General features: G+C 51.7%; 2 protein-coding genes across 5 annotated transcripts; both read left to right on the top strand.

The window, feature by feature from the left end:
* The first annotated feature begins 1,582 nt into the window (after window positions 1-1,582).
* On the top strand, window positions 1,583-13,253 carry CNPY3 (canopy FGF signaling regulator 3). 3 transcript variants are annotated; one of them, XM_027601485.2, is made up of 6 exons: window positions 1,583-1,903; window positions 6,083-6,206; window positions 6,873-6,969; window positions 9,426-9,548; window positions 9,817-9,934; window positions 10,465-13,253. In XM_027601485.2, exons 1-6 carry the CDS (start codon window positions 1,741-1,743, stop codon window positions 10,521-10,523), a joined length of 684 nt encoding a protein of 227 aa, XP_027457286.1. In that variant the 5' UTR covers window positions 1,583-1,740; the 3' UTR covers window positions 10,524-13,253. The 3 variants fall into 3 exon arrangements, 2 of the variants coding, with proteins under 2 accessions (XP_027457286.1, XP_027457285.1); XM_027601484.2 differs by having other exon boundaries at window positions 10,269-13,251; XR_003521332.1 differs by lacking the exons at window positions 9,817-9,934; window positions 10,465-13,253 and adding an exon at window positions 6,712-6,769 and having other exon boundaries at window positions 1,629-1,903.
* Window positions 13,254-20,383: 7,130 nt separating this feature from the next.
* GNMT (glycine N-methyltransferase) lies at window positions 20,384-23,247 on the top strand. 2 transcript variants are annotated; one of them, XM_027601482.1, is made up of 6 exons: window positions 20,384-20,682; window positions 21,521-21,648; window positions 22,088-22,204; window positions 22,333-22,562; window positions 22,667-22,788; window positions 22,872-23,247. In XM_027601482.1, the coding sequence occupies exons 1-6, from the start codon at window positions 20,477-20,479 to the stop codon at window positions 23,041-23,043; spliced, it is 975 nt and encodes a 324-aa protein (XP_027457283.1). In that variant the 5' UTR covers window positions 20,384-20,476; the 3' UTR covers window positions 23,044-23,247. The 2 variants fall into 2 exon arrangements, with proteins under 2 accessions (XP_027457283.1, XP_027457284.1); XM_027601483.1 differs by having other exon boundaries at window positions 20,389-20,682; window positions 22,420-22,562.
* Window positions 23,248-23,271: the final 24 nt, after the last annotated feature.

Genomic DNA, 23,271 nt, shown 5'->3' with positions numbered 1-23,271 from the left:
GATGCTCCTGCCTCCTTTTAGATTCTTCAAAGAGGCGCATCCCACAACTCCTGGGGATGAATCGGACCACCATCCCCACATGGGCTGCTCCTTCCCCAGCACACAGACTGAGGGAAGGATAGGCTGGGATGGGGTGCGGGCATGTCCAGCCATAACCTCAGATTTTCTCTGGCCACTGTCTCTTCCCAGCCCTCAGCCCAGATGCTGAGTCCAGAGCTCCTGTGAAACTAATTTGTGCCTCAGTAAATGTCCTCTCAGAGGTCCTTTTAGTCATTCTGGAAGCAGAGTTTCCTTTAGCTTCAACATCCCTCCTCCTCATGCTCCAATTCCCCAATCCTGCCCTGCCCCAGGCTCAGTCCCTACTGTGGTTGGCTTAAAGTTATCTCCCAGGAGGATTCCTGGGCCTAGGTAAATCAAGGGCTTTGGCCAGGCTCTGAGTCTCCCCAAGTCTTACGAAGCCTAGAGAAGAGGGAGGCCCTCAGAAGGGTGTCCTGATCCTGTGCGCTATAGAATTCTACATACCACAGCCCCTGCGTATCCAAAGTGCCTTGTCATTGGCACAATTGTTTTGAGCAAGAAGCTAAGATCAAGAAATAAGTCAAAAGTCTGATCATCAGTCCTCCGAAGTCTTCATAAAATAGCGTAAATATCCAACCTCCAGGAAGGAAACATAAGGCACTGGGGAACAGGGCCTTGTGGACAAAAGTGCAGACAACTTCCCAGAAAAGCAAACTTGGGGTGTGTGTGTCCATACGACACTGAGCTCAGGGGTAGTCTGAAGCAGCCCCGAAGACCCAGAAAGTCCTCCTCTTGATGACAGAGCAGATGGGGGCCCCATTGATCATCTCCTTGTACCAGACACCCTGTTATTGCTGGGGAGGTGGAAGGGAATTACAATCGTTCATAGCCAAATCCCTGCTTTGCAGGAGCTCAGAATCCAAAGAAATCAGTAATAGGGCAGAAAAGAGGAAGGAAGAAAGGAAGGAAGGAAGGGAGGGAGGAAGGAAGGAAGGGAGGAAGGAAGGAAGGAAAGAAAGAAAAAAACCGAGGCTCAGAGAGGAGGTGATTTGTTCTGGTTCTCAGGGGCCCAATCCAGGATTACTTGGCACTAAGAAAGTTGTTTGAAAGGCTGGGGACTGTGTGAGTCGCCAAGGTCTCACCCACAGCGCCTACTAGTGATTAGCAATTACAACAATAACAACAACGATAATAATAACAAAATTTAAAAACAGGTGCTCAATAAGGGTTTGCTGCATTACGACCCCAGCAGGGAAGTGATGTGCAAGGAGGCGGAGAAGGCCGAGAAGACGGCCTTCCGCACCTCTACCGGGACCCACAAGCCCGACCTCCTCCCATTCAGGCCCAGCCCGCCGCTTCCACGCTCTGCGTCCTGGTCCTCCAGACCCTCCCAGAGCCTCCGTTAGTGGGTGGGGAAAGATGCTGCCATAGGTCACTGAGGACACCATCCGCGCTCTCATTGGTCAAGACTGAGAAAAGATCGCCCTCCCATTCGCTGGAGGGCAAGCCCCGGAAAGCCCATTGGCTGCGTTGTCCGCGGGCCTTCGTGAGCTCTGGGGGCGGGCCGAGGTGGCCGGAGGAGGGAGAGGGCGGGGGGGCTCCCTGTTGCCCTGGTTACGCCGAGGCACGTGTGCAGTCCCGGAAGCGGCTCCGGGAAACTGCCCAGCGCGCGCAACCGGAGGAATCGCCGCCGGGTCCATTGGGGTCGGGTCCGGCTGGGCCATGGATCCGTTGCCTGAGCCCGCGCCCCGGCCTGGGCCCCGCTGTCTTCTGCTTCTCTCCCTGCTACTGTTGCTGCTGCTGCTACTGCCGGCCCCAGAGCTGGGCCCCGGCCAGGCGCACGCAGAGGAGACTGACTGGGTTCGACTCCCCAGCAAATGCGAAGGTGAGGGGGCGGGGCCCGCGGGAAGTATCCTGCCAGAGGGGCGGGGCGTGCGGGGTAGGGGCGGGGAATGGAAAGTCCTTGGCACCTGAGCTAGAGCCTCTTCATTCATTGAAGCTACTGTGTGCCTGGCACTGTGCTGGACGCTGGGGACACAGGGGCGGGCAAGAGATCAGGTCTCGGTGCACCGGAGCTCTCAAGTCGGTACAAAAGAAGCAGTTATAATCCAGGGTGGTAGATGCCATGATAGAGTAGGTACCGGCTTTGCGGGCCGGGGAAGGAGCATCTAATTTAGCCTAGAGATGGGGGAGAAAGGCTGTGTGGAGAGGGAAGTCAGGAATTCGTATAGGAAGCCCAAGCAGTAATTAGGAGTTAGCTGGACGAAGAGACGTAAAAAGAGAGAGTCTCTCAGGAAACCGCAGATGCAGAGGCTAAGAAGCAAAGGACAAGTTTGAGGAACTGAAAAGGTCCTTATGACTGTCCTTAGGGTAGGAAAGCCTGAGACTCTCCCCTTTGTGCCCTCACCACAAGCTGATCTGTGTAATTGATAGACTTCCCCACTAGGGTTAAACTCCTTGAGGACAGGGACCTTGTCTCAGATATTTATTCACACAGTGCCTGGTGGGCACCCAGTGAATGGGGGCTTTGGGTGTGTGTGGAGGAAGGAGAAGGGTCTGAGGCCTATGGGGAGAAGAATAGAGGGCCACTTTGGGACAAGAGTAGATCTGGCCTGGGAGAATTTGGTGAGGGAGGAAGACTTTAGGAATAAGGAGAAAGTGAATCCCAAAGATATAGGGATGGAAATGTAAAACTTGAGAGAAAGAGCACCAGCACCCCCAAGCCAGTGATTCAGGACTATGAAGGGCCTACCTTTTCTCCACCCTCACCCCCACTATTTCTTTTTTCTCCCCAGACCTTTGCAATCACTCCCTCCTTGCCATCTCCATAAGCCCAAACCCCTCCAAAAGTTGGCTGTAAATCCATTTCCTCCCCATTCAAAGCATACAGCAGGCCAGATGTTCCCTAAGCGCTGGGGAGTGGGGGTGGGCGGATTGGGACACATAATCCTTTCATTTGAGAGATGAAAGATGAGATGCTTCAGAGATGAGCCGACTTCACTGGGAGGGCTCTCAGTATGGGTTCTAGCCTGTACCTTGTCCCTCACTCCCATAAATAGGCAGGCAGAGAGTTGGGATGCTTTCCTTTCACTCTTGCTCTAGTCCAAACCTATATGGTATGGTTTGGGGCTTCCACTTCCTCTCTTTGTTTTCTGTCCTGGCCCCTAAGAAGGGACTGTTCTCATAGCCTGAGAACCTCACATTTCTTTCCCTTAGGAGGCATTTAAAAGGGATTTTCAGTTACAGGATGGCTTGGTAAACTCTTAGGCTCCTCTTAATAGTGTTTTGCTTTTATTTATCATTGTTGCACCTTTGTTATTAAATGCTGACTGTGTATGGCCCACAAAGCCTGCCTCCTGGCTCCATGGCCTGAGTAGAATAGGCCTTGGCACAGAGGAAGGAGGACCTGCCCGGAAAAAGAGTAGGTGGGTGTCCATGAGAGTCTGGGGTCTGTGCCATGAGTCTCCTACAAGTCTAGTTCTGGGTGGGATCCCCAGAGGGGGTCTTAAAGAGGTAAGGTTTGGAAGAGTTGGGAAGCAAGGTTGTGATTGATGGGCACAAGAGAGAAAGGTTTCAGCTCCCCAGGGCCTGGAATCCTACACATTGAGGGCGTGGGAGAAGGGGGCAAAAGAGCCAGAAAAATGATGAGCTCACACAGAATGTAGAACAGAGAGGGGGAGGGGGACAAGTGTTCCTGGCTAGAGAGCCAGGGAGGTGAGCCGCCTCAATTCATTGCAGACTCTGAGATCACAGCTTATATTTTGGAATTTTAATGTATTCCAAGTTCTCCAAGCCATCTATTAAATATGTATGTTATAAAATTTTACCAAGCAAGCCTTCAGGGGATGGTTTTTTGTTGTTGTTTTTGTTTTTGTTTTGTGGTGAATTGGTCTCCTAAACTCTGCTGTCAGTGTTATAATAATACTAATGGCATTTGGCCTACAGATCATACTCATTCAGAGGCATCAGAAGCTGCTCTATCACAAACACAGTCTCTCAGCAGTATTTATTAAGTATCCAACACAGACAGAATCCCAGACTAGAAGAATACGGAAAAAGTCCAATACATGATACTCACTTTGGGTATTGTTATAGTTATAGTGGGGGAGACACAAAGTGACCAAAGGCTCTTCGAACATGGATCCTGTAGAGACCCAGGTGAAATCAGAGCAGGTGGGATAGGTCCAGAAGAGCTTTCCAGGAGGAGGAGGCTTTTAAAGTGAGGTTGTGGGGCACCTGGGTGGCTCAGTTGGTTGAGCGTCTGTCTTTAGCTCGGGTCATGATCTCAGGGTCCTGGGATCGGCCCCATGTCAGCCTCCCACCTCAGCAGGGAGTCTGCTTGAGATTCTCTGCCTCTCCCTCTGCCCGTCCCCCTGCACATGTTCTGTCTCTCTGTCTCTTGCTCTCTCTCAAATAAATAAAATCTTTAAAAAATAATAATAATGATAAAGTGAGGTTGGGAGAATGGGTAGAAAAGCCCATAGAAGGCATTAAGCGCTCTCCCAGGGCCTCGGATAGGTCACACTTTCTGTGTCAACACTCCTTACACAGCGGCGATTACTCCATTGGGCTGGATGTACAACAGAGGAATCTGTTTTCAGCTGTGAATCCCCAGACAGTGCCTGGCACACAGGATTGCTTAGTAACTGTTTGAGGAAGAGTAAGAGAAAACAAGAGGATGAATGTACAGAGCCGGTAGGAGCAAGGGCCTCTGGAGGGGATGGAGCCGATAACCTTGGTAGGAGCAGAGAGCTGGTGTTGGAACAGCATATGAAATCAGATCATAAAACAGGCAGACAAGACCTTTGGGGACAACTGGGAAAATTTGAATATGGACTGAGTAGTAGGTGATATTGGAATTATTGTTCATTTTCCAAGGATCGGTATGGTTTTATGGTTGGTAGAAGAAAGTCCTTGCTCTCAGAGATGCATGAGGACCTTTTGAGGGGTGAAAGATCATGATGTCTGCAACTTACTTTCAAAATGGTTTAGCAAAAACAATGTATATATTGTTGAGATATATTACTGTATTATGCTATTATATTATTATACTGGAGAGAGATTGTGGCAGATCGTTAACAAACTGTTGAAATGAGTGGAAGCTGTATAGTTACTCGTTGTACTCATTCAGCTTTTCTTTTTTTTTTTAAAGATTTTATTTTTTTTTTAAAGATTTTATTTATTTATTTGAGAGAGGGAGAATGAGAGATAGAGAGCACGAGAGGGAAGAGGGTCAGAGGGAGAAGCAGACTCCCTGCCGAGCAGGGAGCCCCATGTGGGACTCGATCCCGGGACTCCAGGATCATGACCTGAGCCGAAGGCAGTCGCTTAACCAACTGAGCCACCCAGGTGCCCCTAAAGATTTTATTTATTTAACACAGAGAGAGAGGGGGCACGAACACAAGCAGGGGCAGTGGGAGAGGGAAAGGCAGGCTTCCTGCAGAGCAGGGAGCCCGATGTGGGGCTGGATCCCAGGACCCTGGGATCATGACCTGAGCTGAAGGCAGACGCTTAATGACTGAGCCACCCAGGCGCCCTCATTCAGCTTTTCTGTATGTTTGAAATTTTTAAACTATTTTTTTTTTATTTTATTTATTTGACAGACAGAGAGAGACACAGTGAGAGAGAGAACACAAGCAGGGGGAGTGGGAGAGGGAGAAGCAGGCCTCCCACTGAGCAGGGAGCCCAATGTGGGGCTCGATCCCAGGACCCTGGGATCATGACCTGAGCCGAAGGCAGCTGCTTAACAACTGAGCCACCCAGGCGCCCTGTATGTTTGAAATTTTAAAAATGATTACAGGGGCGGTGGGTGGGGGGGCAGGAGGGAGCTGGGAGAAATGGAGTCAGTAGGATAAGGGCCAGGACTGGACAGAGGGCAGTGAATCTTAGAGCCAAGTTTCACCCAGTGATCTCCATGTGGTGGTCTGGGGCTAACTCCTTCCCCGCCCTGAGTGTTGACCCAGTCTGGGAGAGGCACCTACCTTGGTGCATTTGGCTCAGAGCTGGCTCCTTCCTGTCAGACTCATACGCGCTCAGTAGGCTGTGCCATGTCTCCTGCCCCCAGTGTGTAAATACGTCGCCGTGGAGCTGAAGTCAGCTTTTGAGGAGACTGGCAAGACCAAAGAGGTGATTGACACAGGCTATGGCATCCTGGATCGGAAGGCTTCCGGAGTCAAGTACACCAAGTCGTAAGTGAAGGGGGTTACCCACTGGCCTGCTTTGTTCCTAGAGGCTTCGGAGGCGTGGGGTTCCCTCTCCCTTCCAGCTAGGCAAACCCACCAAAGGGAGGCAGTTCTCACCAACACCTGAGTTTGCCCGCTGGTTTTGCCCCAACTAATTGTGTGGTCTTCATAAATCCCTTCATTCCACTGAGCCTCAGACTTACCTGTCAAAGCAAGACCGTTCAACCGTATCTCATCCCAGACTCTTGGATTTCATGGGCCAATGCAATTTTTTTTTTTTAAAATAGATGACATAGGATTACCTGCTTTTAATTTTACCAGGGATAAATATTAAAAGCAAGCCAAAAAAACCCTTCATCAGCCATGATCATCCTTTCAAAATGAAATACTTTGATATCAAAATTTAATACATTTTGCCTTTGGAAAACATCTAAATACTGAATCATTTAGCTTTATAAAAGATGCCTTCCCATAGAGCTGTTACATTTTGTCTCTCTGGTCTGTGTTCCAGCATTTCAGAGCCCCCAGACCAGATGACCTATCTTCCTTCCAGCTCTGACTTCCCTTTGGTGAGATGCGCAGGTGTTGGGGTAGCAGGGCTGGAGGGACGGACCGCTAACCCATTGGGGCTGGGAGAGGAGCTCAGTCCCTCTCGTGATGCTGTCTCTACAGGGACTTGCGGTTAATCGAAGTCACTGAGACCATCTGCAAGAGGCTCCTGGACTATAGCCTGCACAAGGAGAGGACTGGCAGCAACCGGTTTGCCAAGGTTGGATTTGCGCTTGTCCTTCATCCCCATGGGGCAAGGCCTGCCTGTATCTAAGTGGTCTGCTGGTGTGGGTGTGACTTGAAGATCATGTTTGGGGAGCTTCCATCCTTGGCCTCTGCCCATTCTTCATCGATTACGGTTTGCATTTCTCACATCCTGAGTGCCCTGACTCTTCAGGGGCAGTAGGCACATTCTTTTTTTTTTTTTTTTAAGATTTATTGATTTATTTATTTGACAGAGAGAACACAAGCAGAGGGAGTGGGAGAGGGAGAAGCAGGCCTCCTGCTGAGCAGGGAGCCTGATGTGGGGCTCGATCCTAGGACCCTGGGATCATGACCTGAGCCAAAGGCAGATGCTTAACGACTAAACCACCCAGGCGCCCCAGTAGGCACATTCTTAGTGACCGGGGCCATCAGGGCCCTGCCTCAGCCTCAGCCCGAAATGCCCCTGTGGAGGCCTGAACACTGGCTCAGGGAGAGCTCAGGAAGTGCAGAACAGTGGGGTTTAGAGGAGATGTCAGAAGACACAGCAGGGTGGGGTGATTACCTAGTCCCTCTGGGCCTACAGGACACTCATCTGGACCTCTGTCAGGGTGCCTGTGTGATATTTAATGCACTTACTATGTGCACAAATGCCTCTGTCCCTGAAGAATGAGCTTCTTACTGCAGGCCCACAGTTCTTTGCTTCAACATCTTCAGTGCCTGGCACATATGGTAAGAGACTTGCCTCCCATATTTCTCCACCTAAGTACCCTTCTAGTGGAGTTGATTAGTCAGAAACCCCAGGGGAACCTAGAGGGATAGTCTTTTTTTTTTTTTTAAGATTTTATTCATTTATTTGACAGAGAAAGTCACAGTGAGAGAGGGAACACAAGCAGAGGGAGTGGGAGAGGGAGAAGCAGACTCCCCACTGAGCAGGGAGCCCGATGTGGGGCTCGATCCCAGGACCCTGGGATCATGACCTGAGCCGAAGGCAGATGCTAACGACTGAGCCACCCAGGTGCCCTTTAGAGGGATAGTCTTAAACAGCAGAAGTCTTAGATTTAAAATTTAGGGGCGCCTGGGTGGCTCAGCTGGTTAAGCGGCTGACTCTCTTTTTTTTTTTAAAGATTTATTCATTAGAGAGAGTGCGAGCGCACGTGAGCATGTGTGCGCTGGGGGGAGGGAGAGGGAGAGTCTCAAGCAGACTCTGTGCTGGGTGCAGAGCCTGATGGGGGGCTCCATGCAGAGCTCAATCTCACAACCCTGAGATCACGACCCGAGCTGAAACTTAAGAGTCAGACTCCCAACTGACTGTGCCACCCAGTTGCCCCAAGCATCTGACTCTTGATCTCAGCTCAGATCTTGATCTCAGGGTTATGAGCTCAAGCCCTGCATTGGGCTCCATGCTGGGAGTGGAGCCTCTTTAAAAAATAAAAAAATAAAATAAAGGGGCGCCTGGGTAGCTCAATCAGTTAAGTGTCTGCCTTCAGCTCAGGTCATGATCCCAGGGTCCTGGGATCGAGCCCTGCTTCGGGCTCCCTGCTCAGCCGGGAGCCTGCCTCTCCCTCTGTCAGCCGCTCCCCCTGCTTGTGCTCTTTCTCTGATAAGTAAATAAAATCTTTAAAAATTAAAATAAAATTTGTATGAATTTTGTATTCTACTCAGTAATAAACCCATGTTTTGCTTTAATATAAAAATGTTTAAAACTATTTTCCATAGCAGTAAAATTAGAAACAACCTAATCATTCACCAGTGGTTAAATAAATTGATACGGCCATTCGGTGGACAAAACAAAGAATGAGGTAGCTCTTTATGAATTGAATTCAAATTGTCTCCAAGTTCTGTTATTCAGTAAAAAAGTCAAAGGGCAGAATAGTGTGGCTGATATATACTACCACTTGTGTAAGAAGTGGGGGCAAGAGAGGAGGATATATTTGTATGTATATTTGCTTGTATTTGCCTGCATCACCTCTGGAAAGAAAGAGGAAATGGACAGTATGTAGATGGACTCTCCAGGGAGAAGACCTAGGGAGCTGGCAGAAATATTTTTACAGAACCAAGAGCTCTCCCCGCCTCGCCTGTGCTCTCTTCTGACCCAGGAAAGACACAAGCCCCAGGAAGAAGCCGGAGTGGGGCATGGGTCTAGACATGGGGGAGCACGTGTTCCCGGCCACAGTGAGGGGAAAGAGCCAAGACACACTTAATTCCTGGAAAAGGAGTTTCCATTCAAAGGGCCTGAAGGCAAACAGCAATCCTTTCTGAAAGGTTGAGGTGTGGGGAGACATGATAGGGTGTGTGTGTAGGGGTTGTGGGGGGGCAGGCCTGAAAGGGGAGAGGAAGGTGAGGTCAAGTGTGAGAAGCCTTGGAGGGTCCTGACTCCTCAGTGCTGGGTCCTCCAGCCTCCAGTGCCACCCAGAAAGGAGGGTGGGAACTGGTGAACGCTCTCAGCCTCTCAGGCCCTGCTGCCTCTTCCAGGGCATGTCGGAGACCTTTGAGACACTGCACAACCTGGTCCACAAAGGGGTCAAGGTGGTGATGGATATCCCCTATGAGCTGTGGAACGAGACCTCTGCAGAGGTGGCTGACCTCAAGAAGCAGGTACGGGCCTCTCGGCCCTCAGAGGCTACCCTGCCTCACCAGGGTGGCTGGGGACCGGGTGTATGGCTGAGGAAGGCCACCAAGAGCTGGGGGAGGGAGGGAGCTCTGGTCAAGTCGTCTCACCTCTCTGGCTTCAGTTTCCTCAGGGGAATCACAGCCACCTGCCTGTCCTGCAGTGGGTTGTGAGACTCGGCTGAGCGCCCCCCCCCTCCCCCCGGGAGCGAGTCAGTGCTGGGGCTTTGCCAATGCGCCGTGTTGTGATTCATAGTGCGACGTGCTGGTGGAAGAGTTTGAGGAGGTGATCGAGGACTGGTACCGGCACCACCAGGAGGAAGACCTGACTCAGTTCCTCTGCGCCAATCACGTGCTGAAGGGCAAGGACACCAGTGAGTGGGAGGGAGGGAGAGGCAGGGTGGGTGGGCCCTCCGTTTTACCACTCGCTCCCCCTCAGGGGAGGTGGGTTGGGAGAGGATGGAAGAGAAATAAGAAATAGAAGGCGTCCTAGCAGCTCTGCCCCTGGGGAGCTTGAGGGGACAGGGTGGTACGGTAAGAGGTACTGAAACCAGGTGCAGAATCACACGAAGGGAACCGCAGTGAGGCAGGAGGCAGGGATTCATGGGGCACCAGTTCCAGTTGTCGCTTCCGCTCCCCCCCGCCCCGCCCCGTCAGTGCTCTGCCCCCAGCAAACCAGTCCGTTGCGGGTGTCTCTCCTCACCCCAGGTTGCCTGGCAGAGCAGTGGTCCGGCAAGAAGGGGGACACAGCTGCCCTGGGAGGGAAGAAGTCTAAAAAGAAGAGCAGCAGGGTCAAGGCATCAGGCGGCGGCAGCAAACAGAGGAAGGAGCTAGGTGGCCTGGAGGAAGACCCCAGCCCCGATGAGGATGAGGGCATCCAGAAGGCATCCCCTCTCACACACAGCCCCCCGGATGAGCTTTGAGGCTAACCCAGTGCTCCCTGTACCGAGACCCCTGACCTGAAGCTGAGGAATCTGGGACCCCGCTCTGGCCGGCAGACAGCTGTCCCGCTCCAGGTGCGCCCTGCCGGCTTTGCCAGCAGGAAAGGCACGGTGCGGGGAAGACCTCGCCTCCTGCCTCCGCCCAGCGGCTCTCCTGACCCCGGCTTCCGGCGGGCCGTGCGATTTCCCGCCTGCTGAGGACTCTGGTGTGAACTCAGCAGGGGCAGGTGTGGGGCCCATGGGGAGGGCACCCCGGCCTTCACCTCCCCTCACTCCTCCCCAGCGGGGAAGCAAGACTACAGGCCATCCCACCCCCGCTTACCCCCTCCTGTGGACACCTGGCACTCTGCCCGGCCCTCCCTAGGGCTCACAGAGTAAAAACCTTTTGGCCTTTTTTGTTCCAATTTTTGAGTCCCCTCCAGCTCCTCAGGAGGCCTGGAGCCCCTGTTGCTCTTCCTTGCCCCTCACCTTCCAGCCTTGGGGGCCGAGGATGAAGAGGCAGCTCCCATCCTCCCATTACTGAGGCTGGCCTGCCGGCTCTGGGGAACGGCAGGTGCAGGGCGGGCCCGGGTTGTTTTGGGGTGACACCCTGCCCCTCAGCTGCCTTTGGACTCCCTGAGCTCCCCAGGCCAGGAGGGGCCTCACTTGTGCCCTGGGCACCTGGCTGCCCTCTATTCTCTCTTCTCTCCCCGAAGGCCTTCCCATTTGTTGTGTAAACTGTTTACTGATGAACTCACCTGATTCTACCCCTCCTTCCCATCTCCATCTGCCCTACTTGTTGGTCTTGAACCTTGTTCCCTGATGACCACAAATTACTGCTGTGCTCTTTCTAATTGTTGTGCCCGGAGGGGAGGACACCCCACTCCCCCAACAGCCAGTTACACCACATTCTCTGGGAGCAGGGGACGAACAGGAAGCGTGGCCTCTAGGGAGAAGTTGTGGGAGGCCCAGGCACCTCCCCACTCTGTCCCGAGGGCAGGGGTCAGGGTGCTCAGTAGCAGTAGTAATGACAACTGCACACACTCGCGGTGCTTTAACTCGAACCCTTACAACTCCCGTGGGGGTGCCATTAGCCTCATTTTGTAGAAGACAAAACTGAGGCTCAAATGAAGTGACACAGCCGAAGTCCTGCTGTTAGTAAGTGTCCAGGGGCACTCAGACTCTGGATTCAGACTCTGGGTCCGTTGTGTTTCCACCACCCCATGGCTGCCACCTTCTTTCCCCGACACCTGGCACTGGCAGCGTTATCCACATTGAATTGGTTTGGTTTCTTAGCCATAACTCCACCCCTACCAGCAAACCTCTTTTACAAGTAAAGGAGGAAGCAGCTATGGCTTCTCGGAAGGAGACAATGGCAGGAGGTCCTGCCAGCGCCAGGCCCCCACCCCAGCCTCACAGACCCCTTAGTGCTCCTGACCTGGGCCTGGTGGGCAGGGCGGGGATGCAATACTGGAGCGCCCCAGACTCCAGCTCCAGGGTCCGAACTAACTGAGGGTGAGGGGCCCCCTTGCAGCCTGGGCTCAGGCCTTCTCCCTTGAGGTGGGACAGCCAAGGCCAGAGAGGGTGGAGCAAACCGAAAGCTTTTTTCCTCCAGTTGGTGAGACTTCCAAAAGGTCCTTGGAGGATGATACTTTTTCGGTTTAGTCCCCCTGCCCCCACCCATCTCTAGGACTGGTGCTGCCCCCTGTTGAAGGCACTGTGGGCAGTGAGATTCCAGTCGAGACTCAGGTCCCGCCCTGGGCTCTGGGGGCTGGAGCTCAGGGCTGGGGAACCATTTGCAGCCCCCTGGACTGTCTAGGATTTCATGGCTATTCTCTGATAACCCCATTCTGTCACTGACCCAGAGTACTTCAGTGCCTGGCTTATGTCTGTCCCCAGAGCTTCATTGGTCCTTCAGGTAGGATGGGACAAAGACCTATCCCTTTGCTGGGGTGTGGGCCCAGTGGCCCAATCCAGTCCCGGTCCCAGACCAGAGGGCGGACAGCACTGTGACTGCTTTGCTCTTTGAACTGTGGCTGCTGGGTGAATAGCCCCTTCCTCCCCCTACCCCCCACGAGGGCCAGGTGTGTTGCGCATGCACTAGCACTCCACCCACCTAGCCCAGCGGGCAGCTTCCCCCGCACCTCACCCCTGCCCCAGCCCAGCCTAGAAGAGCCAGAGGCAAGATCCATCTTCCCAGGTTTTTCTTTTCTTCTCTCCACCACACATACAGGCCTTCCTGCACCTGAATATCACCTCCCACTTGCCCACACCCCTTCTCTCCATAAGGTAAGGGGACTGGCTGAGCTTGAGTTAACCAGATTTTAGTCCCTTTAGTAGAAATCCTGTTAGAACAGGGTTTCTTAAACTCACTTGAACATGAGTGTCATATGGAATGCCTGTTAGATGCCTGGGCCCACCTCAGATTTGCTGGCTTAGGGACCTAGGAGTCTGCTTGTTTAACAAAGCTCTCATGGTCCTTAAGATGAGGCCAGCTGGAGCCCACTACAGCAGGAGAAACAGGGTGTTGTGCTAAGAGGGGACAGGACCTCCATGAAGTCAATGCCACGGTCTTGTCCTCAGAGACACAACTAGTCAGAACTCCAGAGAGGATCTGTCTCTGCCAGGAACTTCCATCGTCCAGAACCACAAAGGCTGATGGACCAACCAGAAAGCCAGTTTCTTACACAGGCCCTGATAGTGAAATCTCAGGGGTTGGGGCTCTAGTCTCAGGGGTGGCTGCACAGGGACTCTATTCATTTTATTTATTTTTTATGTTATTTTTAGAGAGGGTGGGGAGGGGAGAGGGGGAGAGAGAGAATCTTAAGCAGGCTCCACACCCAGCGTGGAGCCCAACCTGGGGCTCAATCCCACAACCCCGAGATCATGACCCGAGTGGAAAGCTTAACCGACTGAGCCACCCAGGCACTCCTCTGTATTCATTTTAAAGGGCAATTTCTAGAAAGCGGTCTCCTCTATTTCCCAGTTCCTGAATGCTGTTCCCAGATCCAGAACCTTGGCTCAGCACACGGCTGGCCATGTGTCCCCAGTGGCCTTGCAGCCCTTCAGTTCACGAGTGAGAGCAAAATGCCTTTTCTTGTTTTTGTTTTTGTTTTTGTTTTTGTTTGTCTTAAAGCCTGTTTTTTGCGACAGATGCACGGTCTGCACCTAACTGGTTTAGAGGAGGGCTCCATGGGCTGGCCCTCACGGCAGAGGCCACCGAATCCCTCTTGAGCATCCCCTGATGGCTCTAGTAAGTTTCTTGGCAATAACAGCAGCCGCTAGTTTTTGTTTTTTATTTTATTTTTTTCCAAGATTTTATTTATTTATTTGAGAGAGAGACACAGCAAGAGAGGGAACACAAGCAGTGGGAGTGGGAGAGGGAGAAGCAGGCTTCCCGCGGAGCAGTGAGCCCGATGCGGGGCTTGATCCCAGGACCCTGGGACCATGACCTGAGCCGGAGGCAGATGCTTAACCACTGAGCCACCCACGTGCCCCACAGCCACTAGTTTGAGTGCTGACTGTGACAAGCCCAGCTCACCGTGTTTTACATACTGATTGACCACGGCTATGGCCTCAAGCCCGGGGATTCCTAAAAACTACTGAAGTAAAACACACATACAGGAAAGCATACCTAAGTGGACAGCTCACTGGTGTTTTACAAACTCAACACCTGAGTTGCCAGCACCCAGCTCCTGAAAGACATGATTCCCGGCGCCCCCCTCCCCCATAGACATATCTCCCACCACAAAAAGAACAGGGACTTTTGTCTGTTTGGTTCACTCTTCTATCCCCAGCACTCAGTCCAGTACCTGGCACAGAGTAGCTGCTTAATAAGTAGCTGCTGAATGAATGAAGCACAGGAAGGTTAAGTAACTTTTCCAAGGTCACACATTCCGTAAGTGGCCCACGCAGGTTATGAGCCCCAGTGGACTGGCTTTAGTGTCTTGGGGTAGAGCCATGATGCCAGAGCACCCTGCAGCTATGGCCTGGCTTGGGCACCATCCCCCCCTTCCATGGCTCTCTTCTAGAAGCAGACAGCTACAGTTCAACGTGGGGAATGCAATTAGGAGGGAGATAATTTTCAAACCTTTCTCCCTTTTCAGAGTTTATCATTGTGTATAACTGAAAGCCAGCCTGAGCTTTACGCCGCTCTCAAGGGCTGGCGTTTTGTTGTTGTTGTTTGTAAGTAATCTCTACACCCGATGTGGGGCTCAAACTTACAACCCCAAGATCAAGAGTCACATGCTCTGCCGAGTGAGCCAGCTAATGGCCCCTCAAGGGCTGGCTCCTGTTTACAGTTTTTTGAAGAGGAAGTGAAATTTATTCATTCTTTAAAAATTATACTCTCCATCTACTAAGGTTGTACCGGCCAATAGAACTTAAACTTCCATGAAAATGATTATGATTCTTTACAAGGAGGTGTTGCACGGGGGAGAGAAGCAGGTTGAGCCCGTCACCAGTTCCAGGGGTGGTAACATCTATCCACCAACCCCCCTAAAATATATAAATATATAAAAGATTCTCTGTTCAAAAAGGAGAACAAAACAAAAAAAGATCCTCAAGGGGCACCTGGGTGGCTCAATTTGTTAAGCATCTGACTCTTGATATCAGCTCAGGTCTTGATCTCAGGGTCATGAGTACAAGCCCCGTGTTGGGCTCCACGCTGGGCATGGAGCCTACTTAAAAGACGAAAAAAAAGGGGTGCCTGGGTGGCTCAGTCATTAAGCGTCTGCCTTCAGCTCAGGTCATGATCCCGGGGTCCTGGGATCGAGCCCCGCATCGGGCTCCCTGCTCCGCGGGAAGCCTGCTTCTCCCTCTCCCACTCCCCCTGCTTGTGTTCCCTCTCTCGCTCTGTCAAATAAATAAAATCTTAAAAGAAAAAAAAAACCACACACACACTCAAAAAGCCAGAGTTTAATTTTGTTAGGAATTACTTACTCACCAAAGTGGTCTTGGTATTTTACCATTCATGTCATCAAGACAGGATGCCATATGGGACGCCTGGGTGGCTCAGTCATTAAGTTTCTGCCTTCGGCTCAGGTCATGATCCTGGGGTCCTGGGATCGAGCCCTGCATCGGGCTCCCTGCTCTGCAGGAAGCCTGCTTCTCCATCTCCCACTCTCCCTGCTTGTGTTCTCTCTCTGGCTGTGTCTCTCTCTGTCAAATAAATGAAATCTTAAAAAAAAACCAAACAGGATGCCATGTGCAAAGTCAGCTGGTTCAACAAGCAATGCTTACTTAGCCTGTTACCACGGCTCAACTAGTGTATCATTTTTATGTGGAAGAACAGCTCAGTGAGCAGATTGGTATACACTGAAGAGATCTTATTGGACATTAGCACACCTTAAAATTACTTGTAACAAAGTGTGAAATGGTCAAAGAAAACCTTTCTTCTTACACAGTGGTGGAATTCTTGTAGGTGCACTAAGCTTAAAGGAGCCACCTTTAATTAGTGTTGTAATCCACTAATGTAGGGACCAATTTTACACTTACTTAACAGGACTTTATTAAAGCAAATTAAGTCTTATATGTTATATTAAAAAGTCCAAAAAAGGAATCCATTGTGATCTATCTGCTAGCAGAGTCCATGTGGGTGGGTGGCTTCCCTCCCCTCCCCCCGTGTCCCAGTGTTCAATCTGGGGAGACAGCAGACAAGAGGTTTCTTCCAGCAGCTTTGGACTGGAGTTTGGAAATTTGCATCCATCCTCTGAAAAATTAATTTCTACCTCTTCTGAATCTAAACAAAAACAGGATGTCCTTCACTTGTGGTTACTGTACATACATACTTCACAATTCTAGGATTTTAATGTGTCCTCAAATTGGAATAGCCTGGGAGTTTGTCCAGCTGCAGCCATATTCCCAAGCAAAGGTCTTTTGGCAAACATCACACATTTGGGGATGAAGAATTTACGCTTTTCAACTAATTCCAAATAAGTACTGCATTTTATTTATTTATTTATTTATTAAAAAGATTTATTTATTTGACAGAGAGAGACACAGCGAGAGAGGGAACACAAGCAAGGGGAGTGGGAGAGGGAGCAGCAGGCTACCCGTGGAGCAGGGAGCCCGATGCGGGGCTCTATCCCAGGACCCTGGGATCATGACCTGAGTGGAAGGCAGACGCTTAACGACTGAGCCACCCAGGTGCCCCAAGTACTGCATTTTAAAAATGTCACCTATTCTTATTTTCAGTTAAGTCAAACAGTAAATTGATTTAGATTCCGTGATCTTCTCTTCCACAGCCCAAGGACTCAACATTTAGTTTCTCTAAAATTCACCAAACTAACAAGTAAAACAAAAGGCAATTTCCATATGTATCAGTGGGCGGAGGGCATGGACAATTTAGGGAAGAAGGACTGCAATTATCTGGTCCATTTTGGTGGCAATTGAAGATTATAGCACTTAGATAATAATTGTTCTACCTTGTAAGATATCAAGGAATAACATCTTCATGTAGAGAAGAATTGAAACATTTGTTTTGGGTGACAGTATCGATTAATAGAAAAATTCCATTTGAAAAATGATTTGATCATAATTATCCAAGTGTTCACTCTCTTGAAAAATTGTAGGAGCATTTTAAATGTTCAGAACTTAAGGAATGATTAAACAAGTCACAACACACCTACTCAGTGTAGCCATTGAAAGCATGATTAAGGCCAAATAATTTAAGGTCAAGAGAAGAAAACATGCTTTTGATGGTTAAAAGTTAAAAAAGAAAGGAAAGAAAGAAAGAAAAAAGGCCCATGAAATGTCATGTGTGTTATGATGTTGACATTTTTTTAAATGCCTCTGGATGAGAAAAGAATCAAATAATTATTATTTTTTTAAAGATTTTATTTATTTGAGAGAGAGAGAGAGAGAATGAGAGATAGCACGAGAGGGAAGAGGGTCAGAGGGAGAAGCTGGCTCCCTGCTGAGCAGGGAGCCCGATGTGGGACTCGATCCCGGGACTCCAGGATCATGACCTGAGCCGAAGGCAGTCGCTTAACCAACTGAGCCACCCAGGCGCCCAAGAATCAAATAATTATTAACTTTAGAACAAAAATCTTGTCTTTCAAATGGAAAGTACACTTACAAGCTACTCAAACCTTTATTATTTTTTTAAATCCAAATTTACCACCAGTATTCATTTTATTTTAAAAAATCATATTATGGCTCTGTGGGTAAAATTATGTTTCTCAAAAATTGTAAGCATCAATATTTAAATAAAAGCCAAATATTTAAATAAAATTCCTTATCAGTATGGAGAGTATGGCCTTTAGCCTCTAAAGGCTGCAAACCAATCACAAAAATGTTATACAAACATTCAGAGGTGTGCATTATGCCAAAAATTCAAACAACTTTGTTTTAAAACGGGTAAGAGAAAAATAAGGGCTGAAATCACTTCTGGACAAGAAAAAGTTCCTGGGAATTGTCTTGTCTTTAAATATTGAGAACAGGGGGCACTTGGGTGGCTCAGTCAGTTAAGCCTCCGACTCTTGGGCGCCTGGGTGGCTCAGATGGTTAAGCATCTGCCTTTGGCTCAGGTCATGATCCTAGGACTCTGGGATCAAGTCCTGCATCGGGCTCCCTGCTCCTTGGGAGCCTGCTTCTCGCTCTGCTTCTCTCTCTCTCTCTCTCCCTCTGTCTCTCATGAATAAATAAATAAAATCTTTAAAAAAAAAAAGCCTCCGACTCTTAATTTCTGCTCAGGTCATGATCTCAGGGTTGTGAGATAGAGCCCTGCATGGGACTCCACGCTGGGTGTGAAGCCTGCTTGGGATTCTCCCTCTCCCTCTGCCTCTCTGCCCCTCCCCCCTCCCTCTCTCTCTAAAAAAATAAAAAAAAATATATACATATATATAAATAAAATCTTTAAAAAAAAGTAAATGGAAAAGAAAGCGGTAGTAAGGGAAAGAATAATAAATTGCCCTAGGCCACTTATCTATATATTTGTGATTCCCGGTACTGTGCCCTTCTCAGCCTGTTGCCAAAGACCTGTCTATAGGGTCAGCATGAGCACAAGACTCCATTACTTGGGCAAGGCAGGCCCATTTGAGGCAGTCTGTGTGCTAAAAATAGAAAGTTAAGAATGATTATATAATCTTTGGGGTTCCTTCAGCTCCTAGATTCTACAGATAGTGAAAAGTGAGCAGAGGGGAGCCTCCTTCATTCTACATTCCATATTTAGCTCCTTCTGAAGCCAGAAGAACAAAGATAGGTGGGGAAGTCTGTTCTCGCTGTCTTGGGCCTCACTGGGGGGCATCATATTGCTGAATCCACCTCAGTCCAGGATCTTGTCCTAGGAAGAGACCTTCTGCTTTGGGGAAGAAGGGTAGAGGTACACTAACCAAACCAAGGAGCCAATTTATGAAGTGACAGTGAGCAATATAACAGCAAGGGCACCAAGCATTTCTACCCCTAAGCCTGGACTTCCCACCCTTGGGTACTTCTGTCGAAAGCAGATAGTGTTTACAAAATTAAAACTTTTAGGGGTGCCTGGCTGGCTCAGATAGTTAAGCAGCCAACTCTTGATTTTGGCTCAGGTCATGATCTCAGGGTGGTGAGCTCAAGCCGAGCCGCACGTGGGGCTCTGTGCTCAGTGAGGAGTCCGCTTGTCCCTCTCCCTCCTCTCGTTCTCCACCCACCGCCCCCTCCTGCACTCTGTCCCGTTGCCTCTCTCTAAAATAAGTGAATAGATAAAATCTTTAAAAAAACAAAAAACAAAAAAACCTAAAAGTTTTAGGGGTGCCTGGGTGGCTCAGTCGGTTAAGTGCCCAACTCATGATTTTGGCTGGGGACATGATCTCAGGGGCTATGAGATGGAGCCAGTGTCCGGCTCTGCACTGGGCATGGAGCCTCCTTGAGATTCTCTCTCCCTCTCCCCCTGCCCCTCGCCCCCCCCAAAATTTTAAAGATAACAAACTTTTAGAGGCATCTGGCTGGCTCAGTCACAGTAAAGCATGCGATTCTTTTTTTTTTTTTTTTTAAGATTTTATTTATTTGACAGAGAAGGAGAGAGAGCACACAAGCAGAGGGAGAGGGAGAAGCAGACTCCCCACCGAGCAGGGAGCCTGATGCAGGTCTCCATCCCAGGACCCTGGGATCACAACCCGAGCCAAAGGCAGACGCCTAACTACTGAGCCACCCAGGCGCCCCAAAGCATGCAATTCTTGATCTCAGGATTGTGAGTTCCAGCCCTATGTTTGGTGCAGAGATTACTTAAAAATAAAATCTTTTTTAAAAAAAATTGAGATTTTTATTTTTATGTTTATTTATTCATTATTTAAATTTTTTTTTTTTTTTTTTTTTGTGGTGATGGTGGGTTTCAAACAGGGTCCTGAAACAGTAAATAGTGCTTAGCAGCCTGCCTGTCGGTGAAGAATTGGGAGGAAAGGGCCGACCTCGCCTTAGCCGACTCAGGGAAAAGCTTCATGCGTTACCTCCACGACAGGGGAACGCCTGCCTCCAGGTGGGCAGATGATCCGCTGGGCCAGAACTGCTCCTGGACTTGGGTGGCCAGACTAGCATTATCCCCAGATACACCCTATTCCTGCCTTTCCTGGCTGACGAGGGCCTCCTGCAGCGGACAATCCTTCTTTAGATATGCTGATACCTTCCTTCACTTGGGGACGGTCCAGTCCGAGGCGCTGAGCTCTGTGTGGACTGGGAAGTTTTCTTTCCTTTCTCTCCAGCTTAGGTGGCTGTGGAGTGGGCGATCTTACTGCCCCCCGCTCTGCGGGCCCCTCCCCGGTCCTCCTGAGGCCGGGCTTAAGGGGCTGGGGGGCTGGGAGGGCCCTTTCCCGCCAGGGGGTCGCCCAGAGGGCTGGCTCTTCCCGCCGGCGAGAAGGGCTGGTTCCGATTGCCGCGCAGAGCCCTCCCCGAGGCCGCGAGCCCAGCAGGGGCGTGTCCCCGCGCTCACCTGCCATTGGGCAGGTGGGGCGGCCGGCCTCTGCCAGGGCCGTACTCCATAAATGCGGAGCGGCCCGGCCGCCGAGCCAGGCGCGCGGCAGGATGGTGGATAGCGTGTACCGTACCCGCTCCCTGGGGGTGGCTGCCGAGGGGCTACCGGACCAGTACGCGGACGGAGAGGCAGCGCGCGTGTGGCAGCTCTACATCGGGGACACCCGCAGCCGCACGGCCGAGTACAAGGCCTGGCTGCTCGGGTTGCTGCGCCAGCACGGCTGCCAGCGGGTGCTCGACGTGGCCTGCGGCACCGGGTGAGCCGGGGCGGGGGGGGGGGGGCGGCGGATGGCCGCGGGTGGGGGAGCAGCCTCCACCGGCGACCCGCAGCCGGCGGGGGCGGGGGGCCCGCGGGGTAGAGCGGGCGGGAGGCAGGGCCGAGGACACCCAGGGTGCGAGGGGGCTGTGGGCACCGCAGGGTGGGGACTCAGGGTGGGGACGGCCGGCTCCTCGGGGCGACGCGTAGGCCGGGCTTTGCGGCCAGACCGACGAAGCTCTCACGGGCCCCAGCTCTGGCATTGCTCCCCAGTGATGGCCTTGGGCAGTGTTAACAGTTAACATTCGTTCAATATTTGCCCGCGCCACGCGCTGTGCCAGGAGCTGTCTTTACACCAATTTTTAAGGTCCTTACAAAACCTCACGAGGTAAGGAGTGATATCCCATTTACGGCTGTCGAAAACCTGCTTCAGAGGGGCGAAGGCCCTCTACCTAGCGGAGAGGAGACTCAGACCCGCGGTGGTTAGGGTCAGGCTATACTACCTTCCCGAGCGCGGGTTCCTCGATCCCAGAGGCCGCAGGCTGCCCCATCTCTCAAAGCGGGGCTAACACCGCCTACCGCACAGGGTTGCCACGAGGCTTAGTGCGCACTGATAGAGTGCCTGGCTCTGAACGGGTGCTAAAAAAACAAAACCAAAAAGTTGCTACCTGGTGGTAAGGCACCGACGTGAGGAACTCGTTTGAGGTCAGTGGAGAGGGCCTGGGGCGAGGAAGAGGAGGAAAGGACTCAAGACGGAAGTGTCCAGCACAGGGCCTCTTCCTTGCCTTCCCAGGCCCCCTGACTGCCCCTCTCTGCCTCTCCCCTCCGGCCCTGCCCAGGGTGGATTCCATCATGCTGGTGGAAGAGGGCTTCAGCGTGACCAGCGTGGACGCCAGTGACAAGATGCTCAAGTACGCGCTTAAAGAGCGCTGGAACCGGCGGCACGAGCCAGCCTTCGACAAGTGGGGTACGCAGGTCCAGTCAGGCCCTCCCTGCCCATCACCCTGGGCCGCGGTGCTTCCCGCCCTGGGCTCCTTTAGCTCCTGTGCCGGGGTGCTTGTTTTCCTTAAGGGAACAGCAAAATTACTTTCCCTGGAAAGGGAGGCTTAGGCACCAGAATGAGGTATCTGGTAATGCGGGGCTAGTTTTAATGATGTCTGTAGTGTCTTCTCCCTTTTCCCAAATAAAAACCGGTAAGCGCAGAGCCTTTCTTCTCAATCACAGCTTCCTCCCCCCTTGACCCCTCCTTCCCTTCACGCTCCATATCCGTAATCCCCTCCCCCTAACTGGATGGGGAGTCCCCACGTGTCTTTAAGGGGAAACTGAGGCAGGGCTGCACTTGGTGGAGGTGGGTACTGCTGGGGCCGTGGTGCCATCCTGACCCCTCTTCCCCTTCCTGGTCCCAGTCATCGAAGAAGCCAACTGGATGACTCTGGACAAAGATGTGCCCCAGCCACCAGGGGGTGGCTTCGATGCTGTCATCTGCCTTGGAAACAGTTTTGCCCACCTGCCAGACTGCAAAGGTGAGACAGGGTGTGGCCTGGAGCCTGGCCCTTGCTTTGAACTATACCTCTTTCCACAGACCCCCTAGGTGCCCGCTCTCCTGCCAGAGCAGACTCTCGTTTTCTGCTCCTCTCTGCCTTGGCCTCAGTATCCCCAGGGAGGAGAAAGCTGGGAGGGAGGCTGGAGCTCGGGGCCCTCAGCAGACGCAGCCTCTCTGCCCCTGCCCGGAGCTCAGGAGACCAGAGCGAGCACCGGCTGGCGCTGAAGAACATTGCGAGCATGGTGCGGCCAGGGGGCCTGCTGGTCATCGATCATCGCAACTACGACCACATCCTCAGCACAGGCTGTGCACCCCCAGGAAAGAACATCTACTATAAGGTGGGGTCCCTGGGGGTGGGAGGCCCAGAATGGGGGATGTGATCCCGGGGTCCAGGCCGCATGGGGGTTGCAGAGGTTAATGCCGCCTGCACCACTGCCTACAGAGTGACTTGACCAAGGACATCACCACATCTGTGCTGACAGTGAACAACAAAGCCCACATGGTGACCCTGGACTATACAGTGCAGGTGCCGGGGGCTGGCCAGGATGGTTCTCCCGGCTTGAGGTACCCACTGGGCTCGGCAGGGGGTGAAGGGGGGTGGTGCTGAGGCCACCAGTCCTCATGGCTGCTTGGGGGCTCTGTTGCAGTAAGTTCCGGCTCTCCTACTACCCACACTGTTTGGCTTCCTTCACGGAGTTGCTCCGAGCAGCCTTCGGGGGCAAGTGCCAGCACAGCGTCCTGGGCGACTTCAAGCCTTACAAGCCGGGCCAGGCCTACATTCCTTGCTATTTCATCCATGTGCTCAAGAGGACGGACTGAGCGCTGACTGTGGCCTCAGCTCCTACAACCCTCTGCCCAGGCACTGCCAGATCTGGCTGGGGAGGTGGGGGCTAGCAGCCCCATACCAAGGCCAGCCCCCAGCACAGATCCTGGGGTGTGGGGAGGGGCAGACCGCTGCTGCGGGTGCAGGGATTTGGGTTCAGGCAAATGGAAGTGTGAGCAATACAGTCTGTGCCTTTTTCAGTCCCCGCATGCCTTGTGTTTCTG

The sequence above is a fragment of the Zalophus californianus genome, chromosome 7 (genome assembly GCF_009762305.2).
Source record: "Zalophus californianus isolate mZalCal1 chromosome 7, mZalCal1.pri.v2, whole genome shotgun sequence".
In the NCBI taxonomy this organism is placed as follows: Eukaryota; Metazoa; Chordata; class Mammalia; order Carnivora; family Otariidae; genus Zalophus; species Zalophus californianus.
Note: the sequence above shows the minus strand (reverse complement) of the source record. Positions and strands in the feature narration are given on the sequence as shown.